A 12,823-nucleotide genomic window follows, 5' to 3' on the forward strand; every position below is an offset into this window, starting at 1 on the left:
GGAAATTAAGTTTTAGCCCATTTAAATATTATGTGTGTGGGGAAAAAAAGCTATAATCTTATTGATGTTCCTCCTAAAAATTTGTAGATAAAACTAGCATTTAGTATTACTAGGCCATAAAGAATTTTATTTTTCTTTTGTCTTTAAATTTATATGAAATAGCAACAGAATGCAGATTTGTGTGTGTGTGTGTGTGTGTGTGTGTGTGTGTGTGAGCATGTGAAGGTCAGAGATCGATATCCAATGTTTTTCTCCATTGTTTTCTACCTTATTTTTTTGAGACAAGGCATCTCACTGAACCGTGTCTACACCCCAGTGCTGGAGTTACAGATGCACACCACCATACTTAGCTTTTTACAGATCTGAGGAACTGAACTCAGATCTTCATGCTTGGACAAGAATTACACACTGAGTGATCTCCTGAGACCCCTGAATACAATTTTGGAATACTTATTCATAAATCCTTTGGCTCCCAGATTTTTAATATCTGTACTTTCCGGACTAGAAGATGTCAAGGCATGAGTGTAGAGTAGCTTTAATGTACTTTCCTTGAGCTTCACACAGACTAAAATCCTTGATCTATTTTCTTTCCAGCTTGTTTGTATGTTTTGCAAATATAATTTATGGAATAGAAGAAGAAAAATATGATCCCGAAGATGTGGAAATAATATAACATTAATTACAGATATAGTCTGAACAGACACAATCTGATTTAAGGTCAATCATGAAAATTTTGGAAAGTATAGCTCTCTCTCTCTCTCTCTCTCTCTCTCTCTGTATAAATTTTATTTTAAAGAATTGCATGCTGCCATGTAGTTAATAGTCTAAATAAAGTAGATGGCTGTATGCTATCTATACTCTCTTTTCCTCCCTCCCTCTACCCCACCCCCCTTGTGTCTGCCTTGAAACAAAGTCTCAAGGCAAGGTTTCCTTTGAACTCAAGAATCTCCTGCGTCCGACTTTGTCTCCCAGAATGATGATTCAGGTGTTTACTGTCACATTTAGCCATGTGCTAACTGTGCCCAATTGTGTCTCCATCCTTAAATATTAGCCAACTTGGGGTAACATTAGCCTGGATGGACAATTTGGTTAAAATGCCTTTCATGAGTTAGGCTTCCTGGGGAAAACACTGAAATAGTATTGAGGGAGGTTCCTGTTTATTCAGATTGCTTCTATGAAGGGGAGCTTCAGATTGAATTGTCAGATACTCACTGTGATACAAGTCTGACAAAGCCTCAGCCAACCCAACCCATGCCCGGTCTATCAGTTTTCTGCTTTGAGCCTGAACCTTCAGTTTTGGCCTGATCCAATCTCCAGATAAGGGCTCCTCCAGGTGAGTCATGAATCAGGCAGATGAGCGAGACTCCAAGGACCTGGCAGCAGGAGGCAGCCCCAACCATTGTTTCTCCTAGCATGGCAGCAAGTCCTCCCTCTGGGGAGGCAGGGTGCTGCTGATAGGAGAATCTCCTGACCTAAGTCCCTGGTAGTCCTTTCAGCCCTCAGGACTTGAAAACCCAGAGCCTGGAATCAGTGGACAGTTCTCAAACACTGGTAGTTCTTCTGAGATTACAGGATATAGACAATGATTGGACAGTTCACTCTGGAACAGATTCATAGACAGGCAATTCTTAACTGACCTCGGTCTTCCTGTGGCTTTTCTCTGTAGCAATTTTGAATGAAAATTCTTATAAACAAATTAGAGTTCATGATTGGATTGCTTTTTTATCTCTTCTTAAAAAAAATTGTAAAATGGTCTGGCGAGATGGCTCAGCAGTTAAGAACACTGGTTGTTCTTGCAGAAGACCCGGGTTTGAATCCCAGAACCCACATGGAAGCTAACAACTGTCTGTAACTCCAATTGCAGGGGATCCCACAGTATCTTCTGTTCTCTGTGGGCATTGCATGACATGGGTGCACTTATCTACATGCAGGCAACACATGCATGCACATAAAAAATAAAAATAATAAAATATTTTTTAAAAATTGTAAAGCATAAGTAAGATTGCAAAAGGAAAAAAGAGGTCATAAGTAAGAAACTGCTGCTCCTCCAGCCACTAGTGAATGAGCTTTGCTTCCCTGAGGTTCCGTCAGCCAAATATAAAAGAAATGATTTTAATGCTACCATTTTTTTCCCGTGTGTGTGTGTGTATGTGTGTGTGTGTGTGTGTGTGTGTGTGTGGTTTAGGAGAGAAAAATCTACTAATATCTGTAGAGACACTGCCTCACACTTTTTTTTTTTAACTATTACTAGTCAGGGAGGCTTTTCAGGAGTCATTAAAGTGTGGCTGTCAATGACACAATGTGCTCACATATCCTACTGTCCAACAGAGCTTCATAACTATTTGAAATAAGATGCCTTTCCCCAAATAGGAGAAACTTCTTATTCAAATCTAAACATTCTATTTATTTGTTCATCTACATATAAACTTTAATTAACATTGATAACTACATACAGCTAGGTTTATGTTTTATCAGTTTCTCATTTAAATGTAATGCAAAGAGCAGAAATCACAGTGACAGATCAATTACTTTCTACAAGACATACTTAAGAAATATTGATCTTTCACTTTTTCAAGTGTAAAGAAATTCCCATGCCTTAACAGGGATTCACACTAGAGAAAATTTGAAATTTGAATTAAAATTTTAAATTAAAATTTTTTTTCAGTTAGTATTTTAAAAATTACTAGTATTTAAAAATTTTCAGTTTGTATTTAAAAATCTACATAGGTATTTATTGGTGTGGAGGATGCCTTATTATCTACAAACCCCAGTGATGGTGCTGAAGCCGTAATAGCTTCAGTTTTGGAGGAAAGAAAAAAAAAGAACTAATTATTTGTTATAATATAGTTATAGCTTTAGTACAAAAATGTAATATTGCATTACATTGAATTAAAACAAAGAAATTTACTGTGAACCTACAGTAACATTTGGCAAACATTATAGATAAAAAGTAGAGAAAAAAGAAAGTTTGGGTTATATGTATTGAACCTGGTTTTATTCCTTTTTGACAATGGAAGATTTCTAGATAGCATAGATAATTATTACTACTAACAATGGAAATAATTAATGAGAAAATATAAAAATGAGATTTGAAGATCTTCTAGAATTTTCTGAAGGTTTTACCCACACTGCACCTGGTTGCTGTGTTAAGTTGGTGGTATTTACAGCCGAGTTACCATCAGCCTTAATGGAGTTTTTCCTTTCCTTTTATCCTTTAGCATCAACCTATGAAGAATATGTGTTTTTACTTTCAAGTGAAGGTGAAAATTGATAAAAATAACCAGAAATAAGTAGGCATCAAAGAACTACTTCAAACATCTCAGCGCTAACATTCTAACATCATAACGTGATGCTCTTTATTCATCGAGTTTTAGTGACAGCATACACAGAGTATGCAGTAAAACCAGTGGGGGCACAGGACAAGCAGTGTTAGTTCTGACATACTGATCTTCCAACGCATAGTCTGGGTACTAGGAAGGCTATAAACAAGATATAAGCAGGGAGTTATGCACAGAGAACTGACAGTGAGAGGCCAAGGCATGATACATAGAAAATGGGCCAGAGAATGGGACCTTACATGCTGATTAGTTAATTTGAAGATGAGTGTCCCTCAATTAATGTGTGAGAAAGCCTTCACTGCACTGCATCCAATAGGCAGAAGAAGCAAGGAGACATCGGAGGAAGGCCGAGCAACTGGGAGGCAATACAAAATTGGGGGGGTTGTCTTGGGTAGTGGCGCAACTTTATGCAATTTACAGATAGTTCTAGGAGCAAATGGGTACCTTTCTTGTGGATGTCATTATTACGAATTATTAGATATTGTATTTAGAGGTGGAGCTATTTTTAATTGGAGTACTATTTAAGGAACTTTATTATTGAGACTATAGACAAGATGTGACTTGAAAATTGTACGGCCTGAGATGCTAGGAAAAGATGATGAAGACAGAGAGATCGCAGCTTCAAAAGCTTTATATCTCCAAGTTTGAAATATTTGCAGCAATAACCACTACTGAAAAATACGTAGAACTAGATACTTAGGTTTTCAAATGTTTTATTTATTATTTTATTTTGTGTGTATGAGTGTATTGACTGCATGTGTGTAAGTGCTCCCGTGTCATGCAATGTCAGAAGAGGGCATCGGATCCCCTGGAACTGGACTTACAAATGGCTGTTAGCAGCCATGTGGGTGCTGGGAATCGAACCTGGGTCCTCTTTAAGAGCAGCCAGTGCTCTTACCTGCTGAGCCATTTCTCCAGCTCCCAATATTTACAAAAACAGTTCAACCAAAAACAAGGCAAGTGAATTAAGAATTTGAAGTGCTAAAAGTAGAAACTATATTAAGTATGATGTGAAAAATAAATGTCCATGTTTTCAATTATAAAATGAATAATGAGATGGAGACACATCAGTCAATAAAACAGATGAAGTGCTTTGGTCACATGAAGTTCACTTCTCAGTGGGATAAAACCAGGTAGCACACAGGGCACTAGGTGTCTTTTGGAAAACAGAGTGCAGTGACAAAAAGACAAAAGTGATGAAAAGGGCCTAGAAGACGATCCTGGGAAACAGGTTGCAATTTTCAATAGAGGAATCAAGGAAGGCTGACAGGACAGTGACACTGGAGGACTTTTCAAATCTGCGATTTTAAATTCAAATTTTAATGAGCATTTTTTATTGAAATTTTTATTCATTTTAATATAAAGCATGCAAGGAAAACATGAATTCTTTTATTAAAGAGAAATTCCCCACAGAAAAAGGATATTTTATGTCTTTGTATTTCCAAGCATTTTAGTGATACTCAAGCTCTCTTTCGTGTTACCCTCTATGAACACATTCAGTTCATTTACTATATGGGGCATTTAGGGCATTCACCATGTGTCTCCAGAGCCCAGCCAAGTACTTCACATATAGCAGGTGCTCAGTGATGTTTGTGACCTGACTCTCTAAATCATTTTATTGGCATATACATTTTTTATTAAGAACACTAAAAAAAACCCTTGACTTTGAAGCATCTTTAGGTTACTTTTCATGACATTCTATAAATATACCCATTTCCTTTCATTAAGATTTCCTTGTAGAAGCTGGGTGTGATGGCACAGGGCTTTAATCCCAGCACTCAGGACTCAGGGAGGCAGAGGCAGGTAGATCTCTATATCTCTTTGAGATAGAATCCAGGCTGAGTGAGTTCCAGGTCAGCTGGGACTATAGGGGGATACTGTCTTACACACACACGAGAGAGAGAGAGAGAGAGAGAGAGAGAGAGAGAGAGAGAGAGAGAAATAAAATAAAAGATTTCCTTCATGGGGCTGGAGAAATAGCTCAGAATTTAAGATCGTTGGCTGCTCTTGCAGAGGACCTGGGTTTGGTTCTCAGTATCCATATGGCAGCTAACAACCATCCATAACTCCAGTTCCAGGAATCTGATGCTCTCTTTTGGCCTCTATGAGAATTCCATGCATGCAGTGCATTTGCATACATACAGGCAAAACACTCATATACACAAAATAAAAATGGATAAATAAAAATGAAAAAGAGTTTCTTTTTCATTTTTATTTTCAGTTTTTGACAGACCAGAGTGTTCTGGCAGCAGGCACTAAAATTAAAATTCAATAAATAGAAATCTTCCTAGGTTATGGACCTCTGTTTACCAGGATAGAAGCTCCTAAATGATCCTATAGGATGATAACAAGGTGATTTCTTATGGAGTTTCTGGAATGAAACAGCATTTGGGGGCCTGTTAGCTAGAGGGGAGGGTTCTAAATAATAGCTCTTTGTTCAAAGTTCCTCTATCAATTCATAGATAAGTCAATTGGCACTCTTCATTTTAAGTTCATCGGAGGCCAATATAGTTAAGAGGAATATAAAGGGTACTGTAGGTAATAAACAGACGCCTGGTAACGATGTAATGTGTAGTGGGAAAGAGAATTGGAAGATCTATAAAAACTGCCAAAAAGAACAAAAAATATAATTAAGGGAGCAGAAGACATATTGAACACAATCTCAGGGACTATTTCAGGCAGCAGTAAACGTCTCCTCAAATATATCTTTAGAAAAAGGAAAGCAAAGTAGAAAGCTAGTTCCATGGAAAGAAGAGGAAAAAAAAAATACAAAACAAAACTGTAGGAACAGGCTGATAACAGTTTGCTTTTGTTAATTTTTCTTTCTTTAAAATATTTAAGTGGCATCTAACACAGGGATCAGATAACTCAAAATCCTTAGATGAGAATAGGTCGGAGGAAAGCAGTAGAAAATATAAATTAAGGTCGTGTTTTAGGCAGGCAAGCTCAGAATAGGGCAGATAAACTGGAGTTCATATAATAATTGAATTTGCAGTTCACACTTAAGTACAATTATTTTAGGCTCCATGAAAGTTGTGTTATTATTTAATAACACATTTTCTTCCTTTCTCCCATTTTGTGAAGGCATGTCGGTTACACATGACTTCCTCAAGAACAGAAAATAATATTTCAGTAGAAAATGTTATTTGACAGTGAATTTTCATTACTTCAACCAAAGGGTTTCATCTAGTGAAACATGTCAGAGTTACCTGGGGAATTTTCCCAATAAACACACCCCAGTTGAGATTCATCTCTGTGGAATAGCTTATACCAATCTTTGGAAATACACTGAACATTATCACCTTTACTCCCTAGAAGCATTGACCTATGTTTTGAATTATAATCGTAAAGAAGTAACTGAAAAATTAAAACATCAGAACAATGATAGCATATTGTTAAAAATGACATTCGGATTTGGTTTTCTAGGTTCAGAGCAGTTGAATGCATATTAAGCTAATTCCTGTTAGAGAAATCTTGTCACTGTCAGTTTCAGATTAAATTAAATATTGTGGTTTCTTTGTGGTGGGTAATTGCCAAATATTTCTTAAATTAGAGGCCAAGAAGACAAAGTGGAACTATTTAAATACAGTGTCAAACTTGTGACCTCAAACAGTGATTCCAAGGCTAGGCTATGGATATAACTTTGAAGATAATTTGAAATGTCAAGTGAAGTGCAAAATTCTTTTGTTTTTCCTTGCCCTTGGAAGCATATTCTCTCTCTCTCTCTCTCTCTCTCTCTCTCTCTCTCCCATTTCAAAACTCATACATCTTTCCAATGGTCAGTATAGAACTCCTTGCCATCTTTTTCAAGAATAATAAATACAGACTTGAAATCAGCACATTATATTCCTAATATAAAATAAGATGAATAAGCTGGGTGTGGTGGTGCATGCCTTTAATCCCAGCACTGGGGAGGCAGAAGCAGGTGGATCTCTGTGAGTTCAAGGCCAGCCTGGTCTACATAGTGAGTTCCAGGACAGCTGGGGCTACAGGGAGACCCTGTCTCAAAAAAACCAAAAAAAAAAAAAAAAAAAAGATGAATAAAATTACCTGGTGAGAAGAATGTGTTTAAAAGTTTTGTGATATTTTCCTTTATGTGTTTTCTTGCTTATTTGTATGTGCATCATGTGCATGTAGGACCAGCAGAGGCCAGAAGAGAACACTGGCTCCCATAGAATTGGAATTACAGGCTGTTGTGAGCTGCCATGTGAGTGCTGGGAACTGAACCTTGGCCCTCCTGAAGAGTAGTCAGTGCTTTTAAAACCAAGTCATCTCTCCAGCTCCAAGAATGCGATTTTAATAGGAAGCACTAATATTATACACTAAATAGTCCTGCGTATAAATACAATGTATATAAACATTTGCATATAAACAAGATGTAATAACACAGTACATTGGCTGAAACATGATGAGAACGCTATTTTGCATGAAAGAGCAATCATTCTAAAAGTAAGAGATTTGAGCATTATGGATCTAAAAGAAGTATCTTGTATCTGTTGAGATTGCTATTGAAAAATAATGGATTTTTTTCATTTTAAAATATGGAAAACTGAGTGCATGTTACCAACATAGAGGAATATAGAAACAAAGGTCTTAAAACAGGTTATTGAATACATGTTGTCTAACAAAGTTGGTGTTTGTGTGTGTGTGTGTGTGTGTGTGTGTGCATGTGTGTGGTGTGAGTGGATGTAAGGCAGCCAGACACAAACGGAAACATTATTAATCTAGCCCTAAAATGGAAAAAGGACAGAAAGTAGAGCATTGATGCATTTCTATCTCTAATAACCTCATTTAACCTCACAGAAAGAATAGTTTAATGAGCTCCTTTCTGTCAACAAGGTCAGTGCATGGTCAAACTGGTTTAATCTACATTCCTATCAATTTCTGTGACCCAAGATTATTTGAACCAAACCTTAGATAAATTTAAAAATCTCAGTTTATATCTCTTAAAAAGATAAGGACTCTTTTTTTTTTTTTTGGAGCTGAGGACCGAACCCAGGACCTTGTGCTTTCTAGGCATGTGCTCTACCACTGAGCTAAATCCCCAACCCCAAAGATAAGGACTCTTAAAAATATAATGTTAATACTGTTATCATTCCTATAAAAGATTCTCTCTACTGTGATCAAGCATTAATTTATCATTATGATTTCCTCCATTATTATGGCACTACCTATTGCTATGCATTTCATTGGGCTTGTCCTATAGAATTTCCTAGGGATCTTGCCTCCTAAAATATGGTTTAACACAATTTTCTCTTCCCTGACTTGTATGGAAATTGAAATTTAAATATTTCAACAATCGGATTATCGGATTATAGTATTTATGAGGAATCAAGGATGTTTACTTGCTTCTTAGATAAGTTTCTCTAATTGTCCTTTCTCTTAGCCAAGAATTTTATAGAAGCTGGTTCACAGATTAATATAGCAAAGTAATCAAATTCAGAATGCCCATAGCCCAAAGAGGGAACCGGACACAGATATAATTAACTCAAATAAAAAGGGAGCCATGATATGCTTTTAGAGTGTTCCACACTGCCTGCTGTTGTATCAGTATTAATAGAGTGATACAGCTCCAGCTTCATGACCATATCGTGGTGTGGAGAGGGCAGCCCTTGGGACAACTCCATCAAATACAAGAGCTCTGTGAAGCGTAATTTGATAGGTAATTTTGAGGATTCCTTCCAGCTCTAAACCTCTGAGTGTGCGTGAGCTATACAACACAATTTACAATGCCTTTGCAAACTCATGAACTTCCCTTAAAGCTATACTTGAGCAAAGCTAGGGAATGTTAAGGAGGAAAAGATATGGGCTGTAGCATTTCAGCTAAATTGAAGAATTTCTGGCCTGTCAACAACTCTATAAGTAGACTTAGAACAGGCAGTGTATCGGCATGCTTCAGTTCCCCTTTCAAGCAGAACAAAACAAAACACCTTCCAGTGACAAGAGTTATCCATTTGAAGGAAAGTGGTAAGTAACACAGAAACTCCAAGTCTGTAGGATGGTTTCATTAAATCTGCTCTGCGTTTATTTAATGTTTGGGTATTTTACCTTCAGAGCTTTTCTTTCTGTGTGTGCTTTGTATTCTGCTGCTAAGATTCATGCAACTGCTTCTTTAGGCACAGACAGCACACATTGTCCTGGAAGATGGAACTAAGATGAAAGGTTACTCCTTTGGCCATCCGTCCTCGGTTGCTGGCGAAGTGGTTTTTAACACTGGCTTGGGAGGGTGAGTAATGCTTCTATTCCAAGGCTTTAGAGGAATGCCAGGATGGTGTAACTCATAGTGGCAAAGTGAAATCATGTAATCATTGGATTATATATTGTCATTACATGGGGCTGTGTGCATGGCCTCCTGCAACTATCTACGAAAAGAAGTACAGACATCAAATTCCTGTTACTGTGAAAGAAACAGAGCACGGGTGCTTAGGTATCCCCTTGGAATAAAAAGAACAAAATCATTCTAGTGAGACAACCAAATGACTTCTGTAATGAGAAACTTGGAATGTGGGTAAGGATGGTTAGCACATGCAGGACCACTCCATTAGTAAAATGAAGAGCCAAGTTGGCATGTCTAATATGAAATACTTGGACACTTCAACTAAGAAAAATGAACTAATGGATACACTTAAAAGTGGCAAGGAGAGAAAAGGCAAATAGAACTAACATTTTTAATATCTACCAATTGTTTCCCAATTTAGTATCTAAGATCTATGAACTAGTGGATGGCAATAGAGATAAGAGTTGGTAGAGAAATCATGTGATTGGTCTCATCCAGACAACAACTGTTATGTTCATCTGGGGAGCAGGAGGCTGAAGTTCTGGTCTCAGCTGTAATAACAACAGAGAGCAGGATATTGAGGCATTGCTTAATCTTTTGTAGTTCTGTTTTCCCTCTTTAAAAAGTAAGGGGGCTAGTTAGATTAGATAATAATTTATAGTCAAGGATTTACCTAGAAGACGTGACTAGATTGTTTCAAAAAGTATCCGTTGGAGATGCAATCAACTAACCTATGAGCTATTTGATGAACATGTCATGGAAATTCAAGTTAACCTTGTACAGACAAAGGAACAGTGAGTTAACTGATACTGAAAGTATTGATTGACCAAGCTGTCATTATGTTATTAATGTGCATTCATTCCTAAATACTTTCCTCTCTGTGTAAAATGAAAAATATTAGATGGTTTTTAAAGTAGTTCCAACAGTGAGAACATTAAATTACAGTGTATGAAACCTGTTTGCAGAGTTTTGCTTCACCAGGCAATTATTTAAGCATTTCGACAGCACTAATTACTAGCTGTGTTAATATACCTGCCAACAAACAACTGTTTAATATAGATCAGAATGATGGAGGGCACTAGAGTTTTCTTCTCAGTGATAGATTACGGGTAATAAATCTTGTCACATCACAAAAGTCAAACAGGACCTGATGGATTAATTTGCTTCCAACATTGCAGCTCTCATTTATGCGCTCATTGGAGAGTATTGCAAGCCTTGTTGAAGGGAAAGGCTAGTTTAAAGAAAGAAAGAAACTACATAAGATCAAGTTACTTTAAAGCCTTTTTTAATGTATTAAAAAAACATTCATTTTTCATTTACAAGTTCAGTCCACAGACTTTTTTTTTCCCATTGAGATGCATAGATTTCAACCCTTGCCTGTCTCACTCAATAAGGTCTTTGATAATTAAGGGTATTTTTTTTAAATCTTCAAGAAATACATTTATATTGTGTGTAAGCCTGGTTAAAAAATGATCAGTTCCTGACAGGTGAGAGACATTTCAGAAATGACCTGATGGAGGCTGTGGACATGTACTTGCATCTCCCCAGGGACCGGGTGGCTGAAAGACAAAGTGTTCTGTTGACAAAGTTAGTTCTGGTAGGACTTAGTTTGGATAGGGTTCAGGAATTTATGTTGATGACTGCCTGAGCTGAATTTTATTGGTTTCAAGGTTGTTGATTCTGTCCCCCAAGCACCTAAATTCACTTTCAGCAGTAATCCACAAGAAAGATTTGGTTTAGCTCTGTCTGCAGGAACACAAAATGTAAGAGGGCAGAAAAAATTTCAGTTGCAGTGTCTTCCAGGGCACGGAGTAAGTGTTGATAGCTCCTGACATTTGTGAGGATAATGTTTCTCATATACACATAATGTTTCCTATATATACATACATTAAGAACTTATATATGTATATATGTAATCATCTCTTCAGGTTCAAAATACAGTACAGCCCTGAGTTCCTCCCCAATTCCATTGTCAGAACTTTAGAACAGTTATGTGGAATTTTAATTTAGAGATCAGAAATGGTTCAGATGAAGTTCTGTGAGATTGGTATTTTTGCAAGTTGTTAATAACCCCCCATCTATACACTTCTAAGACTAGTTATTGTAAAAGCTGACTTTATTGAGTTATTCTTTCATCATTCACTTTAAGTATACTGAGTTCTAATACGGATATATACTCATGCAGTTGCCACGGGCACAATGGGGTTATTCTTCAGTATCCTAATGTATACTGAAAAATGATCTTAAATTTTGGTGGTTAGTATCTTGGTGAAACTGACACCCCTCAACAATAAATATCAGTTTTTAACTCAATATCTGTCAGGCTATTGAAACCTTTAGAATATTTGCAAATGTTAAATTGATAGCATATTTTAAAAAATTAAAATGCTATAAAAATTTTAGAGGAATTAAAGTTTTTTATGAAGGAATAAAATTTATATGAGACCATACTTTTGCATTTTTCAATTTTCTCTTCATGTTGGTTATATCATGGATAAAATTTGATATTCTCATGAAGTCTCCACAGGATTGCTGAAGTGTAGAGACATTATTTAGGATTTTAATGCCATCTTCTTTAATTTTCAAGAATTCAGTGACCCAGACTATGTACATAGATTATGGTTTTGCATTATGTACAAGTTTTGTTAATAATGCTCTGGTATGTCTACCTAGGTACCCAGAAGCACTTACTGACCCTGCCTACAAGGGGCAGATCCTCACCATGGCCAACCCTATTATTGGGAATGGTGGGGCCCCTGATACCACTGCGCGAGATGAACTAGGACTTAACAAATACATGGAGTCTGATGGAATCAAGGTAGTGCCCACGGTGACCATGCCAAAATCTCAGTCTGAAAGGGTATAATTAACAGATTTATAAGGATCTAAGAAAGGCGAAGTTTTTCCCTCGGTATTGTAGTATATGTTAAATCCATGTATTAATCTTATAAGTATATGAGAATAATCTTTAACTTGAAGTTATTTCCTGTTTCATTTCTCAGAATATCAAAGTCTTGGAGCAAACTTAATTTTTTAAATCTGTTTCTTTCCATTTTTATTGAAGGTTTTTGAATTTCATACAGTATATTTTGATTGTATTTAGATCCCCTCCCCTATCTACACTCCTACTTACTACTCCCTTGCTACTCACGGGCCCAATTTCATCTATTCATATATATATGAAAAAATATATATGAGTATATATATA

At 36.6% G+C, this 12,823-nt stretch overlaps 1 protein-coding gene across 1 annotated transcript in view; it reads left to right on the forward strand.

Moving 5' to 3' along the window:
- The window catches only part of Cps1 (carbamoyl-phosphate synthase 1), a 120,303-nt gene that overhangs the window by 7,785 nt on the left and 99,695 nt on the right, over positions 1–12,823 (forward strand). Inside the window, exons 2-3 of the mRNA XM_008846248.2 lie at positions 9,455–9,564; positions 12,289–12,433. Coding sequence (XP_008844470.1) covers positions 9,455–9,564; positions 12,289–12,433 — 255 coding nt within the window. The remainder of the gene's footprint in view (positions 1–9,454; positions 9,565–12,288; positions 12,434–12,823) is intronic.

This window comes from Nannospalax galili, unplaced genomic scaffold, assembly GCF_000622305.1.
Source record: "Nannospalax galili isolate Female #2095 unplaced genomic scaffold, S.galili_v1.0 scaffold281, whole genome shotgun sequence".
In the NCBI taxonomy this organism is placed as follows: Eukaryota; Metazoa; Chordata; class Mammalia; order Rodentia; family Spalacidae; genus Nannospalax; species Nannospalax galili.